At 48.7% G+C, this 19,289-nt stretch overlaps 1 protein-coding gene across 1 annotated transcript in view; it reads right to left on the bottom strand.

Moving 5' to 3' along the window:
* The window catches only part of FSTL4 (follistatin like 4), a 393,797-nt gene that overhangs the window by 22,010 nt on the left and 352,498 nt on the right, over positions 1-19,289 (bottom strand). The window contains exons 9-12 of the mRNA XM_036089132.2: positions 7,587-7,748; positions 7,061-7,195; positions 6,028-6,054; positions 2,309-2,427 (exon numbers count right to left, since the gene is read on the bottom strand). Coding sequence (XP_035945025.2) covers positions 2,309-2,427; positions 6,028-6,054; positions 7,061-7,195; positions 7,587-7,748 — 443 coding nt within the window. The remainder of the gene's footprint in view (positions 1-2,308; positions 2,428-6,027; positions 6,055-7,060; positions 7,196-7,586; positions 7,749-19,289) is intronic.

Here is a 19,289-nt window from a genome sequence, read left to right as displayed (position 1 = left end):
TTGTCTAAAGCCACTCAGTCCTGCTGAGTGACAGAGGTGGGATGTGAACCCAGGGGTGCCTGTGCCCCTGCCTACATGTGCTGCTTCCCACTGCCCAGAGCGGACCCCTCATCCAGCAGAGACACCCGAGAGAAGATGCACCAATCTCCTACTCGCTCAGTGCTTTGACCAGAGGCTCGCTTCACGGTAACCCTCTTGGGAGATGGTGGGGCATTTTCTAGAGGAGAACACGGTTGTTTGGGACTGTTGCTTAGTTCACCGTGGTCTTGCGCTGTCTGAAAGGCCTGTGGGGCCTCCCCTACTGTGACTTGTTCTGGCTTTTTAGGAAATGTGAGTCGTGGTTACGTTTTCAGAGATTTCCCTTGAGCTACAGGTTATTGCAAATCTATGAGAAATTAGTGCCCATGTGACAGGGTGCAATTATTTAAACCTAACTGCTAGAAATTAACTAGGACCACTCTTTCTAGATGGTTTCACGGCTACTACGTGGAAGGAAAATTCATCAAGGGTAGCACATCTAAAAAATGATTAATTCAAATGAAACAGCCCAGAAAACAGCTGTTCCAGAGCTACAAATGTGAGAGATGCAAGAGCCTGAGACCTACCAAGAGCCAGCACAGCAATGCAACAAGCTGGCTGCAGGAACCCGCCTGGGCATGGCCCACTTCCACACGAGCTCCAGGCCCGTCGCTGCTCACCAGTTCCTTCACTGCGTGTCCTCGAGGAGAAGCCCAGCAGGGCCTGCAGAGGACTCTTTTGGGTTAATGTAATTCTACCGTCAAGTAGCTAAGGGTCTACCTTATGCAGGCAACCACCAACACAAGGCCCAGAGAGAAACCAATGGGAGGGACAGAGCCCTGGGGTGGGGTTGGGTGAGGAAGCACCGTCTAGGGGACGCCTGTGGACAGCTGGGTCTGGAGGGCTAGAAAGGCTTTCCTGGACCCGCCACCAGCAGTCATCTCTGTGGCCTCTGTCCATGTGGCATGGCAGCTCTGCATTTGGCCTCATGCTTCATAGCACCTCTGATGCTTGGGGCATTTTCGTGTTTCATGCTCTCTCCCCTTGTTCCTCGGGGGCCCCTGAGAACCTTGCAGCTCACCTCCTCTATTGACTTGTTGAGGAGCCCTTCCTTTTGTAAACTTGGCTATCCTTAGGTTCTGTGATCCATGTTCTCCAGGCTTCCTTAAAGCTACTTCTTTTGCCTGCCAGAGAGCCGACAACTTTCCAGCCCACTACGGCCCATCCCCTCCCCATCCCCATCTTCTGGATGTTTCTATGCTTGTGTCCCATGGGCATCTCAAACTCACTACATCATAGGCCACCCTCGTCTCCTTGATGAGGAGCCTATCTGCTCTGCTTTTGGGATCCCCAGCACGAGATGGAGAATGTGGCCTCTGTAGAGGGCCTCATAGAGTGAAAGAGAATGAACTGTGTCCCCCTAACCTGCCTCTCCTCCTCCTGGGTGAAGGGTACTCTGCTCCTCCTAGCAAGACCCTGGATGACCCTTGTGGTGCCTGTTGATCTTACCTGTGAATAACACTACAACCTACTCAATTTTTCCCATCGTCACTGCCCCTGGCTTGGCTAGGTCACTACCCTTTCTCACCTGGATGCTCGCAACAGCCTCTGCACCTGCTTCTGGGCTTCCAATCCAGTCCTGCTCATCATTACCCCCACTGGGGCCCCGCACGTATTCTAAAGCAGCCCCACCAGGGCCTTGCTTCACTTGAAGTCCTCCAGGGGTCCCCAGAACTTTTAAGATCTACCATTAAAACTCCTTAGCTTTGACCCTGACCTACAGTCATCCTAATCTCAGTCAGACCAAGTATTTGCGATTCCCCGGATGTGACAAGACATTTTATGCCACTTTTTGCCATGTTCATGACAGTCCCTTTAGAAACCCATCCCCAGTTCCTACATCTTCTTCACAACTGAGCCCAGGGGTCCCCTGCTCAGGAGCCTTCTCTGACTTTGTCCTCCCTGGGTCTGGAGAGGCCTCGCCCCTCAGTGTCCCAGTGCACCTTGCACCTCCTTCTAGCAGCACCCGTTGGGCTGTCTGTTCACACCGCTGTCGCCATCCTTTCTCTATGAACTTGGGGAGAAGAGAAACCCACCTGTAAGCCTTAGGCCTCACCGAGGGCTCTGTGCACTGAAGGCCCAATCAAGGAATGAGACCTTCAACTCTTAGCCTCCCGTGGACTTTCTGGAGCCTTGGAACGCATGTGGAACTATACCACATGCAGCAAATGGAGTCTCGGAAGTCAAGAGGGCCGTCACGGAAGGCCGACTTGCAGGCACGGACACTTACGTAGCTCATAAAGATCTTCTCCGTGGGTCTGAGGTGCCTCTGGATCTCACAGTCCACGGGGTGCAGGATGATAATGCCATCGTCAGAGAAGACGTAGAACATGTTCCCCACACTGAGGCCTGCGAGGAGCAAACACGGCCATGGTTATGCTCCCCTGTCCCCAGCGGCTAGCTCCCAAGTAGGGTCACATGCCACACGGGGCATACTTGACCCTGCGGTTTGGCTGCGTGGGGTACAGGCACCGGTCAAGGTGACGTGAGATGAGCAGGTGGCATGTGGGCAGCATGGGGAGAAAGTGCCAGAGGGCTGTGAACCACTACAGTGGACGAGGGCTCTGTGATCCCAAGGCTATCCTCCTGGACACGCGCTTCTGCCCTAGGGCGCCCCGGGCGGGCCACCGACACAAGGTTTCAAATGAATGCTAGCCTTGGCTCTGACCTACATTTGGTCTTCCCTGTTCTGCAAGAGTCTCCCTTGGTCATTTTTGTCAACTAGTCAAATCAGATGGATCAGATCATGCCAGAAAGGCAAAGGCTAGCTTTTTTTTTTTTAAAAAACACATTTATATACAGCACCACTCCCTGGAACTTAGGGTCCTGACAAAGCTGTGGCTGGTACTCCTTTGCGCCAATTTCATGGCCTGTCGGTGCCAGCAGACCCCCCTTCAAGACAGCCTGCTCCCACCTCTGCCTCACCAATTTCTCTGTGGCAGCCCCAGGTCAGGCAACGGACCCACAGCCTGGTCAGGCCCGCCGGCCCGCTCCCACCACCGCCCCGGCGCGGCTGGCGTGGTCGGTGGGCAGAAATCTCAGACTAGCAGAGAAAGGGCCGTGGGAGGAGCTAGTACCGCCTCCTTATTATAAACACAAAAAAACTGAGGTCCAAGGAAGGGAAGGGACTTGCTAGCGGCTACTTGGATTTATGTCAGAGCTGGGGCTGGACCCTGAACCCCTACTCTGGGCTCTTCTGCATCACCGTGCCTCAACATTAAAGGTAAATAGGGCACAAAAATAGGGAAGGTTTGAGTTCTCCCTTTCATTCTCCCTCACTTCTTTTCTTGTGAAGGTAGGATAGTCCACAGATTTCCATAAATGCTAAGAAAATTAAATACATGAAAAACACACTTTCCTAGCATGCTCAGAAACCCAGCTAGTGACTTCACAGACTATTTGGGTAAGTTTTTAGTGTTAGAAAACAATGTAACATGAAATAGGAACCAACATTCCACCTGCTTCCAATGACTGCAGGCAATTTTCTGGGCCTTGGGCCCTTACTGACCAGGAAGCCCCAGTGCCCGGGGTTCCCAGCGTGGGCCAAGGTCCCTGACTCCATGACACAGTCTTAGCTGCTACTGGCTCTGTGCTGAGAGGGGCTCTGGGCAGGAGGGCTCTGCCACTGGGCACAACTGGACCCCAGCCTCTGAGAAGTGGGGAACCCTGGGGTGCTGGGCAGCCTGTCCCCGAGAGCTGCACGAAGGGGCCACCCATGAGGGCCCTGTCTCGGCTCCCAGGGCACCCCAGCTTCTGTCCCCATTTATCTTGCCCCCGTGGGGCCTTCTCTCTGTCCACTCTCACCTGGAAAACTTCTTTTGCTCAGACCTATGAGTCAAAGTTCCTGTCCCTGGGGTCCCTCGGCCTCCAGGGGCCTCTTGGGAAATCGACAGCTGCAAGGACCAAGGCAAGACTGGAAGCTCGGGGGACCCCATGTGGGGTTGCAGCTGCGGCCACATGGCAGGCGAAGCACAGCCTTAACAGAACGCGGGCCTCGACAAACTACTGACTTCACAGCAGAGCCAGCCTCATGATCCGGCCCCTGGAAGGTTCTGTTTGAGCGTAGCTTCTCCTAAGGGGGCACAAAGGAGCTTTCTTTGCTGTGCTGTGCCCCGATCGTCTCATTTGTCTTGTTGAGAGGGGACGGTTCCCTGCCGGCCTGCCGGCCTGTTGGGTTACACTCCGGTGTTTCCTAACCCCCAGCCCTGGGTTCCAGCTGTGAAGGGTACAGGCAGCCGGCCGTGTGGGCAGGGTGGGATTTGTTTGCCGCTGCACTGTCCACACTGAGGGCAGCACCTGCCAGCCCGGGGCCCGAAAGCGGCCGGGGGTCTTAAGTTGGCCTCAAGGTGGGGCCTCTACGGCTGCATTCTTTGCTGGGCTCCACTTTTGAAACTTGAGCCTCTTGGTAGTAAACTCACTTTAGAAAATTACCACCTCTCAAGGACACAGAGGGAAAGCGCTCTGCGTGCACCGTGGCCTAGGAGCTGGGTCACGCACGACCGAGGGACAGCTGTCCGTGATGAGCGGCCGGTGCTACAACCTGACCTTCCAAGGAACCCTAAAGCCTACCGGCATCCATTCTCATTTCTCAGGCTCTGCTTTCGTTTTGCGGAGACGGACTGTGAGCAGCAGGGCCTGACGCTCGGGAAATTGCTCTGAGTCCGCACAGGCATGCATATGCTAGGCTCTAGGAAATGCCATGAGATGTTCGTGAGGAAAAAATGAGACAGGAACTAGGCCGGCTTTCATTTATTTGTTTTTTTTTTTAAGATTTTAAAATTTATTTGTCAGAGAGAGAGCACAAGCAGGGGAAGCAGCAGACAGAGGGAGAAGCAGGCTCCCCACTGAACAAGGAGTCTGATGTGGGACTCGATCCCAGGACCCCGGGATCACGATCTGAGCTGAAGGCAGACGCTTAACCGACTGACCCCCCCAGGCCAGCTTTTAAAGAGGTAGATTTTGTGCTTAACCCTGAAATCACAGGGTGCATTCTGCTGCTTCTCATACTCCTCCCTGACACCCCCATCCACTAAGCTGGAGAATAAGTTATCTCCAGGTGACGTGAACTCTGCTCCGGTGGAGAGGCTGCCCTGGGCGGGGGTCCACAAGGCACATGCACCCCAAGCAGTGACTCAGGCTCTATAACCCAGTTCCCACACGGGCCTGCTATTTTTTGAACCACATGAAATTATCAGTATTCGACCATTTTTAATGTATAAGAATGGCTTTTTTTTTTTTAGGGCCCAACCTAATATGTAAAGATGGTTTGATAAATACAAATTTAAAAAAGTCTATTCAGGGGCGCCTGGGTGGCTCAGTCGTTAAGTGTCTGCCTTTAGCTCAGGTCATGATTCCAGGGTCCTGGGATTGAGCCCCGCATCCGGCTCCTTGCTCAGCGGGAAGCCTGCTTCTCCCTCTCTCACTCCCCCTGCTTGTGTTCCTTCTCTTGCTTTGTCTCTCTCTGTCAAATAAATAAATAAATAAAATCTTAAAAAAAAAGTCTATTCATTTAAAAATATACATGTAAATATACATTTACAGAAATCATGGTGGCTTTTTTCTTTGGCATTTCCTCAAAGTATACACTAAACCCCAACACCAATATCAGCTTCTGGAAAAAAGCTGAAGGCCTCATCCAACTAGGAACCCCTGCCAAGTAATCTGCTTCAGTGACAGTTTCAAACAGCTTTAGACAGCAACTTCCTATTTTTAAGTTCTATTGGACTGGTGTCCATTAAAGACACTAGTAGGTTTTAAATCTCCTTCTCAGTGTGTGACGCTTGAGTTTGACATTGACCTCCCCCCTCCCATCCGATCTGGCAGGTGGGCCCCACTTGGGACTGCGTGGTGTCTGGACAAGCTGATGGTGGCCCATGGAGATATGGCCCCACAATGGAGACATGAACACAGGCGATCACAAGCACAACACAGAAGAAGTGAGCTTGGTACCTTCCTCTCGCCACAGAATGTTTGCAACTACAGCGTCAGAGAATCAGGAGCGCGGGAACGTGATTGAGGGAAGGAAAAGAGAACAAAGCAATGTCAACAACTTTACCGTAGTGATTCCTTTCAGGGACGAACGGCTACCTAATCCATCGTGTGTGGAGTCTGCCCCACTCACTGCCCCAGCAGCAGCACTCTGACGGGACTCTGGATGTGGACACATGTTTCCAGGTCTCGGGACCCTTTCAATTTATAAATAGTCTTTGAAATCAGGTCCCCAGGATCACGGAAACTAATGGGATCCTTCACTGCCATGGTTGACAAGGAGCAAGCAACCGCTCTCCTAGAGTTCCTGATTACTTCCAGAAGCCATACTGATTTTCAGTTAAGATTCTCCTAGGAAGACTATCTGAAACACTTCTAATGATCTCCTTTGATGATGAAGACTCACCTTGGAGTCTTTAAATAAGGGCAAGAGATCCTATCTATCACCCGTGTCCCAGAATCATGCCATTTGGGGAGCAGTGGCTACCAGGGAAGGCACACTTGGCCACCAGGTGGGCTATAATCCCTGGAGTCAAGGTTATGTGTGCAATTGTGGCTGGGCCACTTCCTGGGCCATGGTGGGATGGCAGCACGTGATATAGATCATGAACTGATATCTAGTCTATCATATATGGAATCTGCAACACTGACTGGTGGGTGGAAAGTAGGAGGAATTTTGTGGGTGAGGGGCAGAGGTTCCAGTCTATACAGCAAGGAGGAGGCAGAAGTGGGGCTAGGATATGCAAGCTTCCTCGTGGTCCTGGGCACTCTGCTGTCCAGGGACCTTCTCTGTCTGTGTGTTGTCGAGGTTGCCAGGGAAGGTCTGCTCACCTCTGGGCACCTTCTGTCCCCAGCTTTGAGCATAGAATATGGGAGTTTACCCCTGTCTTCAGGGGCTCATGGATGATGGGTGTGGCCTTGGTCAGTTGGTCCCCTTGCACCCAACATCCCCCAATCAGCGCAACGAGGACCTCAGAGGCAAGAGCGGACTCACGGGTCTTTCTAGCCGAGTCTTCGATGAAAAGTGAGGAGATATCCTCATCCACGCCCACTTCGTTTTTGGCGATGCAGGTATACGCCCCCGTGTCTTCATACCGAACACTGCCGATGTGGAGTTCGCTCCCATTGGCTGGAGGAAGGACAGTGCTCAGGATGGCCTGCTCAGCTGGGACCCCCCTCCTCCCTCCTGTCTCCCTTCTATTCAGAGTGGTGACATTAAAAACACAGGCCCTTAGCAGGGCTGAGGGCAGCCAACATCCGTGATACATGCCCAGAAAGAGCTCGAACAGCTGAACTAAACTGATGCTGACCTGGGATCTGATTGACAGGTTATCATCATTGCGCTCAAAAAGCCTGCCAGACCTATGTGAGCCCAGATAGCAGGAGAATTTGGGGAGATGTTTGTTCACTCCCGACACATCTGACGTAGAAACAAATCATGTCTCTCATTTCCACTGCTGGGGGACGCGTCAGCTTGAACTTGATGGAAAGAGCAGAGAGGCACCGAGGGCGGTTCTTACCTAATAGGGAAAGCTGTTTTGACATCTGGGTGGAGACATCCATCCCATTTTTCAGCCAAGTGATTCTGGGCATAGGAATGCCCTCTGCGTGGCATCTCAGACTGGCTGCCACGCCGGGCTCCTGTGCCTGGGTCTCTGGATACACGCGGATGACTGGTGGCACTGCGGATGAAGTTGGTACTGGTCAGAGAGGGCCCTCACCTGGCCTCGGGCCCGTGCTCTGGCCTTGACACCTGTTCCAGAGGGGTGAACCGAGACACGACTCTGGAGTTCTCTTTGTTACTAGCTCACAATCATCCTGTTCAGCAGCTCAAGCCCTCAAAGAAAGGGCTATAAAATGAATTGTAAGCAATAAACATGTCAGGCTTTGTGCCCTGTAATTCATGGCTTTCACCATTATTCTAAATCTGATCAGAAAGACATCCAGATATTGAATGCCGTTCAGCTGCTACACGTGAAGAGCAAGAGCCGCTGCACATTTATTTCTGAATGAATAAAATTCAGATGTATTATTTCTGTTATCGGAAAGCCACTGGACAAGGGCTTAATTTTTTGCAGGAGGTGCTTCACAAAGCACTTATGGTCACTGACGGCAGGGCTACTAATTACATCAGCACTCTGGGGAAGTCCATTGATTTTCCAGTGGATCACTGTTATTTCTCCACTTCTCACCCCCACCATGGGTGAGAGGCAAGTGTGCCCTCCTTGGCTCAGCCATGAGCCCTGGTAGTCAAGTTCAGGGCTGAGGATGTGTCCTCATCAGAAGACACGGGTAGGCAAGGTGTCAGCACTTGCCACAGATCTCTGGCCTTTCTTAAGTGGGCTGTCTGTGGGGGGAGGTTCCTAGAGGAAGTGAAAATTGTCTGGAGGATCTTTCCTCTTACCCCTAGCTCTGCCCAGGAAATAAATTATCATTTTCAGTGGAATTGAGGGCTCTTACCTATCCATATATTTTACTGTACATACTTCCAAAACGGCTTCCAATTAGCTGATGTAAAGACACCTGGATATTACACTCAACACACACCTTTTGGGAAGGTGGAAGATGGATTCCTCCTGAAGCAGGCCACTACATTTCCCCAAAGGTATCTGGAAGCTCCTATTGTCTGATAAAAGAAAGTGTCCCCGTACTTTAGGAGAGAGGTTTTTCTTGGGAGCAGAGATAGAACACACTGATGCTTATGTAGAAGGAGGTAATACTGTTAATCCCGGAACGTGAGCAAGATTTCTAGTGATCTGTTCTTGGGAAGGCTGAGGACAAAGGGAAAAATCCGTTGCCTCGTTGTGAGAAATGGACTGTGCACTCCTCTCAAAACTCCTTAGGAGGCTGCTAGTAGTCTGATTAACTCAGTCTGAGTTTCAAATCTTTCCTCTGGTTCACCTACGGGGCAAAGCTGGGGGGCTGAGGAGAAAGCCAAATGGACAATCAGCAAAGGGCATGAACCCACCTTGAAAATATCCCAGAGCTGTTTCTGTAACAAAAACTCAGAGGCACCGTGTGACAAACCACACAGAGACCCAACAACAACACAGTGTGAGTCATTTCCCAGTTTCTCTGTTGGCAGTTCTGGAGAAGAGTTCCAAGGTGTGACAGAAGAGTCTTGTCACAGATCAGGCCACTGGGATGGAGGAAGTAAATGGGGCTCTAGCTAAGGCATATCTAGAGGGCTGCTTCAAACAGGGAAGTGAATCTCCCTTCTCTGACTCCATTTGGTTCAAAGAGGAAAGGAATAATAACTTATATAGACAACTTCCCTACACTGTGAATTTGGAAGAGGGAGTAACGGGGTTTAAGCTGAATAGATAGTAGAGTTTTGGTCAGGAGGGTGTAATTCAAGAGCACAGAGCTAGAACTGGGGGGTTGAGGAGCACTGGACTGGCGGGGAGTTGGAGAAGGTGGTAGAACATCCAGAGTTCTACAATGTGGGTGGTCATGACCTGGAAGTTAATAAACTTGGGCTCTTGCTAGATCACCCTTTATTTATATAAACCTGCCTAGCACGCATAAAGTAGATCTAAAGAAGGTGAGGGAAGAATCAATAGAGAGAGAAGCAGAAGTGAATGAATCGATTAGTCAAAAAAGAATGGAAATGATGGATAAATCTAAGGCTGGTTGTTTATATATATCAATAAGATAGACAAATCTCTAGCAAGTTTGATCAATAAAAAAATAGAGAAAGAACAGGGAATTAAAAATTATGAAAATACTGTATTCAATTATAGGGAATAAATATGAAATCCCAATGAAATGGATCACTTAAAAGGAAATCTTTTTTTTTTTTTTAATTTTACTTATTTATTTGACAGAGAGAGAGACAGCGAGAGAGGAAACACAAGCAGGGGGAATGGGAGAGGGAGAAGCAGGCTTCCCGCTGAGCAGGGAGCCCGATGTGGGGCTCAATCCCAGGACCCTGGGATCATGACCTGAGCCAAAGGCAGACGTTTAACAACTGAGCCACCCAGGCACCCCACTTAAAAGGAAATCTTAATGATAAAAACTCTCAACAAAGTGGGTCTAGAGGGAATGTACCACAACATAGTAAAGACCATCTATGACAAACCCATAGTAAACATCATACTCAATGGTGAAAAACTGAGAGCTTTTCCTCTAAGATCAGTAATAAGACAAGGACACCCACTCTTGCCACTTTTATGCAACATAGTACTGGAAGTTCTAGTCACAGCAATTAGGCAAGAAAAAGAAATAAAACGCAGCCAAATTGGAAAGAAAGAAGTAAAACTGTCACTATTTGCAGATGACATGATACTATATATGGAAAACTCTAGACCGCACCAAAAAACTACTAGAACTGATAAACGCTTGCAGTAAACTCAAAGGATACAAAATCAACAAACAGAAATTGGTTGCATTTCCATACACTAATAACAAGCTATCAGAAAGAGAAATTAAGAAAATAATCCCATGTATGATTGCATCAAAAAAGAATAAAATACCTAGGAATAAACTTAACCAAGGAGTGGAAAGACTTGTATTCTGAAAACTCTAAGAATTTGATGAAAGAAACTGAAGGAGATACAAATAAATACAAAGATATTCTGTGCTCATGGACTGGGAGAATTAATATTGTTAAAATGTCTATGCTACGGTAAGCAATCTAGAGATTCACTGCAATCCCCATTAAAATGCCAAAGGCATTTTTCACAGAATTAGAACAAAGAATCCTAAAATCTGTATGGACCACAAAAGACCCAAACAGACAAAGCCATCTTGCAAAAGAAGAAGAAAACTGAAGGTTCCACACTCCCTGATTTTGAACTATACTATAAAATTATAGTAATCAAAATAGTCTGGTACTGGCACAAAAAAGACACAGATCAATGGACTAGAACAGGGAGCCCAGAAAAAACCCCACGTATATAATGGGTAATATATCTATGACAAAGAAAGCATGAGTATACAATGGGAGAAAAGATGGTCTCTTCAATAAATAGTGTTGGGAAAATTGGACAGCTACGTGCAAAAAACCCAAACTGGACCACTCTCTTACACCATATACAAAAATAAGTTAAAATTGGATTAAAGACTTGAATATAAGACCTAAAACCAAAAAACTCCTAGGAGAAAACATAGGTGGTAAGCTCTCTGACATCAGGCTTAGCAATCTGTTTTTGGACCCATCTCTTCAGACAAGGGCAACAAAAGCTAAAATAAACAAATGGGACTACATCAAACTAGAAAGCTTTTTTTTTTTTTTTTTTTTAAAGATTTTATTGTTTTATTTGAGAGACTGAGGGAGAGAGAGCACAAGCTGGGGGAAGCAGAGAGACAGGGAGGAGCAGACTCTCCGCTGAGCAGGGAGCCTAACGCGGGACTCGATCCCGGGACCCTGGGATCATGACCCAAGCTGAAGGCAGACTCTCAACTGACTGAGCCACCCAGGTGTCCAAACTACAAAGCTTTTGCACAGCAAAGGAAATGATCAACAAATGAAAAGGCAACCTACTGAATGGAAGAAGGTATTTGCAAATCCTTTATCTGCTAAGGAGTTAGTATCCAAAATAAGTTTAAAGCACCCACACAACCTAACATAAAAAATGCACAAATAGCCCAATTAAAAAATGGGCAGAGGACTTGAATAGACATTTTTACAAAGACAACATAGAGATCCAACAGGGATATGAAAAGATGCTCATCATCACTCATCATAAGGGAAAGGCAAATCAGAACCACAGTGAGATCACTTCACACCTGTCAGATTGGCTAGTACCAAAAAGACAATAACAAGGGTTGGTGAGAATGTGCAGGAAAGAGGACCCTTGTGCACTGTTGGTATGAATATACATTGATGCAGCCACCGTGAAGAACAGTGTGGAGGTTCGTCAAAAAGTTGAAAGTTACTGTATGATCCAGCAATTTCACTTCTGGGTATTTATCTGAAGAAAACAAAAACCCCAATCTGAAGAGATAAATGCACACTGATGTTCACTACAGCATTAGTTTCAATAGCCAACATATGGAAGCAATCTAAGTGTCCATCCATAGAGGAATGGATAAAGATCTCACACACACACACACACACACACACACACACACACACACACACACAGAGAGAATATTACTCAGCCATAAAAAAGAACGAAATATTATCATTTGTGACATCATCACAGGACTTAAAGGGTATTATGCTAAGTAAAATAAGAGTGAAATCCGACAGAAAAGACACCGTATGATTTCACTTATACATGGAATATAAAAAACAAAACAAATAAACAAAACAAAGCAGAAACAGACTCATAGATCCAGGAAAAACATTGCTGGTTACCAGAGGGTGGAGGGGTTGTGGAGTGGGCAGAAGAGGTGAAGGGGATGAAGAGGTAGAAACTTCCAGTTATAAAATAAGTAAGTCAAAGGGATATAATATATAGTATAGGGGATATAATCAATAATATTATAACAACCGTGCCTGGTGACAGATGGTAACTAGATTTATCATCAGCATCATTTCATAATGTATAAAAATACTGAATTGCTATGATGTACACCTGAAACTAATAGGATACTGTATGTTGATTACACTTCAACAAGAAAAGGAAACTTAAAAGTATGGAGAAGAATTAATAAAGAAGATAATATTTAAAAAATTTTTAAGTGCTACTTTACTTGAAGTAGTTATGCGAGATGAGTGAGTCCTAGAGATTGTCTGCATAGCATGAGGCCTACTCAACAATATTGTACTGTACATTTAAAAATCTATTAAGAGGGGAGATCTCATGTGACATGTTTTTACCACAAACAACAAAAAATAAACAAACAAAGGGACCCAAGGAAACTTTTGGAGGTGATGGATATGTGTATTACCTGGACTGTGGTGATGGTATCAGGGGCATGTCCCATGTATAGGAGACCCAGTATACAAACTGCATGCACTAAGTATGTGAGGTTTTGTTTTTTTTTAGATTTTATTTATTTGACAGAGAGAGAGACACAGCGAGAGAAGGAACACAAGCAGGGGGAGTGGGAGAGGGAGAAGCAGGCTTCCCGCCGAGCAGAGCCCGATGCGGGGCTTGATTCCAGGACCCTGGGGTCATGACCTGAGCCAAAGGCAGACACTTAACGACTGAGCCACCCAGGTGCCCCCGTGTGGTTTTTTTCGTAAACCAATCACACCTCAATAAAGCTGTTAAAAAAAGTGCTACTAACCCAAGGTCACCCTGAGTAGTTTCATAGGCAGGCTATTTTGTACATTTAAGGAATGGATAATTCCTAGAGCACGGGACAGAGAAGATGTTGCACGTTATATCATGTTGCAATACCACAGAGATGTTGCAAATTGTGTAACCTGGGTACCACAACCTGTCAAAGAGAGCACAAAAAAGACTACAGACCTAACTCACTTAGGACTAGATATACCAAAATCCCAAGCGACACATTAGTAAATCAAGGCTAGCCTGGTATTAAAAGAACATACCGTGACCAAGCGTAATACGTTTCAATGCCTAACTATCAGGAAATCTGTAATTAATCACCTCCAAAATCAAAAGCAGTCAAAAAAGAAAAAATCATTTGATTCTCTTGCTAGACACTGAAAGGGCTTTTGAAAAAAATTCAGAATCAATTTCTTAGAGGAAAAAACCTCAATAAAATAGGAACAGAATGATATTTCCTACAATGAAGAATATCTCCATAAAAAGAAGATATAGCACCATTCTCTTCAGAATGGTGAAACATTAAGTTAGGAAAAAAAAAGTAAAAGGGAAAGAAGGCAATATCAGACTCTCAACACAATGCAGGGAGTGATCGTCAATTGAAGGCAAGAAATGGGAAGTATTAAAAGGATGGAGAAAAATGATATTTTACCTGGATATGCTCCAGATAATGAAACTCAAAGTAGTAAGGTTTAATAAGTGAGTGCAGAAAGGGGGCCAGCACCAAAACGTACAAAACTAATAGCTTATTTACTTACTGGCAGTGATCAGACAGAAATCACTGTGGACCTAAATGAAAAAACTCTAAAACCTCAAAGACGACAGAAAAAAAAAAAAAAAAAAAGCCTTGACTAATTGGAGAGATACGTTCTGGGAGTGGAAGATTAACTCTGGTTAAGAAATGAGATACCCCAGGGTGCCTGGGTGGCTCAGTCAGTCAAGCGTCTGCCTTTGGCTCAGGTCATGATCCTGGAGTCCTGGGATCGAGTCCGCCATCGGGCTCCCTGCTCAGTGGGGAGTCTGCTTCTCCCTCTGACCCTCCCCCCTCTCATGCTCTCTCTCTCTCTCACAAATAAAAAAATAAAATCTTAAAAAAAGAGAAATGAGATACCCCAAGTTAAAACATACATTTAATCTAATTGCAATGAATATCAGTTGGTAGGGTCTTGACAAAACAATTCTAAAACTTACCCAGAAGAAAAAAATGTGCCAGAACAGCTGAGGAAATTTTGAAAGGCAAGGGTGATGATGGGCATTTTTTCCTACCAGATATTACAAAGTATAACAGTAGCAAATGCTGCCAAGCAGGGGTGGGCTGAAGGAATCCCCCCACTCTGAGTCAGGCGCCACACTAATGGTCTGGACTGGTTTTACAAAGCTCTGTCAATTCCCTATGTGCAGCATCTATTAAATACCGTCCAAGTGCCAGGCGTTATGGACAGAACAGGGAATACGAGTGGACCAGCCCTTATCCCCACGGAGCTTGCTGTCTAGGGGCAAGGTGGTTCAACAATGAACTCCAAGTGTGATGAGCATTACCAGAGGGGAGCTTTTGGCGCATGGGGACAGGGGTGGGGGAAGATTTGCCAGAAGAGAGCAAGATCCGCTGTCCACCTCACAAGAGAAACACTGAGCTACCTTACGCCCATGGGGCTTGTCCCTTTACTGATGGTAGCTTTGTCTATCAAACTGGGGAATCTCAACTGGTGGTTTGTGGACTGGCCTCTTCAGTGAGATGGCCAGTGGTCAGCACCAGCCTCGAAGACTGTCCTTTGCCTCAGCCCCGACCTTTGATAGAATCTGTGGACCCATGAAGTTTTCAAACTGGAGTATCTGCAAACGCCAGGGGGCTTGTTAAAACAACACTGGTGCCCACCCCAGAGAGTCTGATCCCGGAGGTCTGGGATGGGGCTGGAGGATCTGCTCCTACCTATCAGCTTCCGGGTGAGACCCGGACTCAGTTCTGACTAGGAAGCTCTCAAAGACCAATTCAGGGCTAACTCTGAACTGAAATGCATGGCCCTATTCTAGAACGAAATGAAACTGGACTGAAAGTCAAGGGTGTGCAGTGAGTCAGTCACTTAAAAATATAGGACTGTCTCCTGGGCAAAGACACCTCCCCTGGCAGGGGTGCTCATAGTGAGAGGCAGCCTCTGCTGGCCATGAGGTCTCCATGAGCCACTGTCATCCTGGGGGCTGAGACCGCTCCTCCTCTGACCTCCATCCCTCCATCCGCAGGACTACAGAGGGGGCCTCAGGCCTCTGCATGCTCCATCTGCCACGGCCCCCTCTTCCCACTCTTACTCCGACTCCACAAATGGGGATCGTCAGAACACTTTTCCTCGTGCCCTCGATTCAAGGGTCACATCAGTCTTCGCAAGATGCCTGTGCCTCTGGGGCATCCCTCATCCCCCAACCCTTCGGTTGTCATCTTCTGGAACTCATGTTCAGCTATGAGCGAAATGTGCTGTATCCTCAAACTCTTGTATGAACGTTTCTTCACCTTCTCGCCCAGAGGGAAACCTGGCGACACTGCTTCAGCCTCTTCAGGGCCTGTGGCTCTCTCCCTCACCTCCTTCTGGAGTGGGCTGGGAGGTGGGGCAGGTGTCCTCCTTGGTTCTCACCACCATTGCCAGACCCTTCTTCCTGCCTCTGGTTCTGAATCTTCTGTCACCCCCAGCCTCATTCCCAGGTCCCATCCCCTCCCACCTGCTCTAGGACATGCCCAGCACTTCCCTCCCACTCCTGCGCCCCTTTCCCCTTCCTAATGAGCATTCTCATTAGCCCATAGAAAGCTTTTAATTTCCATCTTGGGAAAAAACCCCAAGCCTCTCTTTCCCCCAAACTGTCTCCCCAGTGCTGCCCCATTTTTCTCCACGGAAGCACCCTGAAGAGTTGCCCATATTTGGGGGCTCTAATTTCTCTCCCCTATTGCCTCCTGAGTCAGTTCCAAGCAGATGTTTCCCCCCTACCCCATGGAAATGGCTCTTCTCCAGCGACTGCCCCACATCACACCTGACACAATGCCTGGTTCTCTGACCCCATCCCCTGAGCGGTCGGCAGCACTGGGCACAGCTGACCACTCCTCCTCGGTCCAACCTGTCCCTTCAACTTCATGCTCGGAAGCCCAATTGGCTGCACAACACCTGGCATTTACCATGTCTGCATGAGCTTCGGAGATTTCTTCCCCGAACCTGCTCCCCCACCCTCCTCTTCTCAAAAAATGGCCACTCTGTCCTCCGGATGCTCAGGCCAAGATCCTTCTGGAGGACTGGTGACTCTCCCACCAAGTTGAAATAAATGTCAACTTTTCAGTAAGACCTTCACTTGCTACCTTTTATCTGACTTTCCTTGTCCGTTTTTGAATTTTCTTCCTCAGTACTTATCACCGTTAGGCTTGCTCCGCGAGGACAGAGGTTTTGGTCTGCTCACTGCTGTGTTTCCAGCGCATGGCCTGGGAGCGGCCCGCAGGAGGAACTCAGTACGCGTCTGTTGAGTGTGGGTTACATGGACACCTGACGGATGACGTGGGCAGCAAAGGAGGGGAGAGAATTCTCAGCCTAGGGAACCATCAGTGCAAACTCATTGGCTGGAGTATTTGGGGATGGGTGGGGGCCAAGACATGAGGCTGGCGGGTGGCAGGACCCAGATCGCAGCGACGAGCCTGCATGTATGTGTCCGTGAACATGGACTATGGGCTCACGGGGCCAGGCAGCTGCCTCCGCCCCGCTGTGAACCAGTGGCTCAGGCCTCCCATCCTATCTGTCCTGAGAGACTGGCGTGGAGGAGACTACGGGGGCCCCGCCCGGCCAGCAGCAATCGAAGGGACCCTGCACCCAGTCCTAGCCCCCCGGGTGTTCCTGGCTCCATGCCCTGGACAAAGGGAGCCTGTGACGTGGAAGGCAACCTCGAGGAGCCAAGGAGCTCCATCTAGAAGCCCATCGTGCCCTGACCTGACCACTTGCTACCTGGAAAATGGACACAAGGATGCTTAAAAAAAGCCAAACAAAAGCATCATCTCATCAGTGGGGTGGGAGCTCACTCATTGGCCTGAGAACTGAACTGTCCTCCTCATGCGTGATGACACATCCCCCCATCCTGCAGCGGGTGTGGACCAGGCCCCAGGCTCAGAGGGAACACCTGCTCACTTTGGGCAGAAGCTGTCACTCCTACCAGAGCCAGAGATCTGGATGTAGCCTCCCGGGGGGACAGGCGACCCTGAGAAGAACGGGGGGCATGGAGGTGTCAAAGACCCCAGCAGCCCGGGTCCCCACCGGGATGGGGCGCAGTCAGGAAAAGCCCTGCATTCTCACTGTGAGAGACTGAGGGGGTGGGGCGCAGACAGAGCTTCCTGCTGGCAACAAAGACCCACCTGTTTTCCTTTGGCCCGCATCTCCCCTCTCCTTTTGTATTAATTCACACACTAAAAATCATTTGAAATTAATATATTCTGGGTAAACACATTCATTTTCTTTTAAATTTGCAAAACCCTCCAGTGAAAACATTTGAATATGTAACACAAAGGCCTGTTTTCTTTGGGAAACATGGATCATTTCCAAGGTGAAAGGCAGCATAAATATGTCCTAAGTAAGAGGTGCATCCACAAAAGGACCAAGCTGGAGTCATCAACAGATTTGGGAGATGATTATTGTGTTTTGGGAATGAATCGTTACTTGTCTGAACTGTGGGGAGGTGGAGGGTGTTTTTATTTTAATGGATTAATCATTTATGTCTGAAGTTCTTGCTCTTTCCTAGGAGGACAATGTGGGAGGTTTGCATGAAGTTATAAATCATGTCAGCCTTTGGGCCTCATCTCTGGGAGGCCTGGTCTGTGAGGAAGTTATACTAATAATTTGAGAGAAGTGGTTGCCTAGAAGGGCTCCCTTTAGCCAACCCGGTCAAGGCAGAGTTGGGGATGGAGAAGCCCCAGAAGATGGGCGTCCTGCCTGTATATGGGGTCCGGCCCATGCCACCAGGCAGTGGGGCAGCTCCAGGAAGAAGTATTTTATTCCTGGCTTGGCCAGTTTCTCTGGGTCTTGATTTCCCCATCTGTATAATGGGTTGCATGCTCTCCGAGGGGCCACCAGCTCAGAGCATCTGTGTCCACCAACTACAGTAACATGGGGCTTGAGACAACCAAAAATCTCTCCTGTATCCGTCCCACCCTGAACTGTGAACTCTATCTGCGTCACGCATTTCCCAAGCATTGTAGACCTATCAGATCTCATCAGGCCTATAAGGCAGGAGGTACTACTGTTATTCCCACTTTACAGGTGAGTTTACTTGCCTTCCTTGTACGTCAAGGAAACACCAGTACAAGCCCTGGAACCCAGGTGTCTCTGGCTCAGGCTTCATGTCTTAGATTCTGTGGGACAGGTGTTGCTAGCTGGGGTCTGCACTGGGCCTAGAGTGGAGAAGTCCCACCCAGCTCCTGCTCCCCAGAGTGGGATCTCGGTGTCTTGGGCTCACAGGCTGCACGTAAGCTCCCCGGCACATCTGCCGTTCGCTTGGAGCCTTCTGAGAAGCAGGCAACTGGGCAGGGCCCTCCTTCTGCCCGTCCTCATCCCCTGCCCCCTTCCCTCTGGTTGAGGAGAAGCTATGGGGAGGAACAGACACAGAACATCGCTCCCTGACTGGGTGCCTCAGCTCAGTAAGTCACAGGCCATCTGCCAGGCCAAGTGGCGACCAAACCAGACCCCCAACAGCACTGCTAGGCCACCGCACTGGATACTACCCAGGCAGCTCAGGGACATCTTTCATGGTTTTCAGTCATGCTTGGCATGAATGGCAAAAGGGAACAAATCCCCCAGATGAATCTGTTGCTGCTTTCTCTCGCCCTTCCTCAGGGGACTCCTCAGCCAGGCAGCGTTCCTTTTGTCCAGAGCACCAGCAGGGCCTTCTCGGCCATCCCAGCAGCTCCACCTGAGAGCCTCTGACACCAGGCTGCAGCCTGCAAAGCTCCCTGCGCCTACCGCCACCGTGAGCCTTCCACAGCACCCCGGCCCTCCTGGGACCTGTCCTCTATAGTGTAGAGCC

Source organism: Halichoerus grypus, chromosome 2 (genome assembly GCF_964656455.1).
Source record: "Halichoerus grypus chromosome 2, mHalGry1.hap1.1, whole genome shotgun sequence".
Classification (NCBI taxonomy): Eukaryota; Metazoa; Chordata; class Mammalia; order Carnivora; family Phocidae; genus Halichoerus; species Halichoerus grypus.
This window is presented reverse-complemented; position numbering and strand designations above follow the sequence as displayed.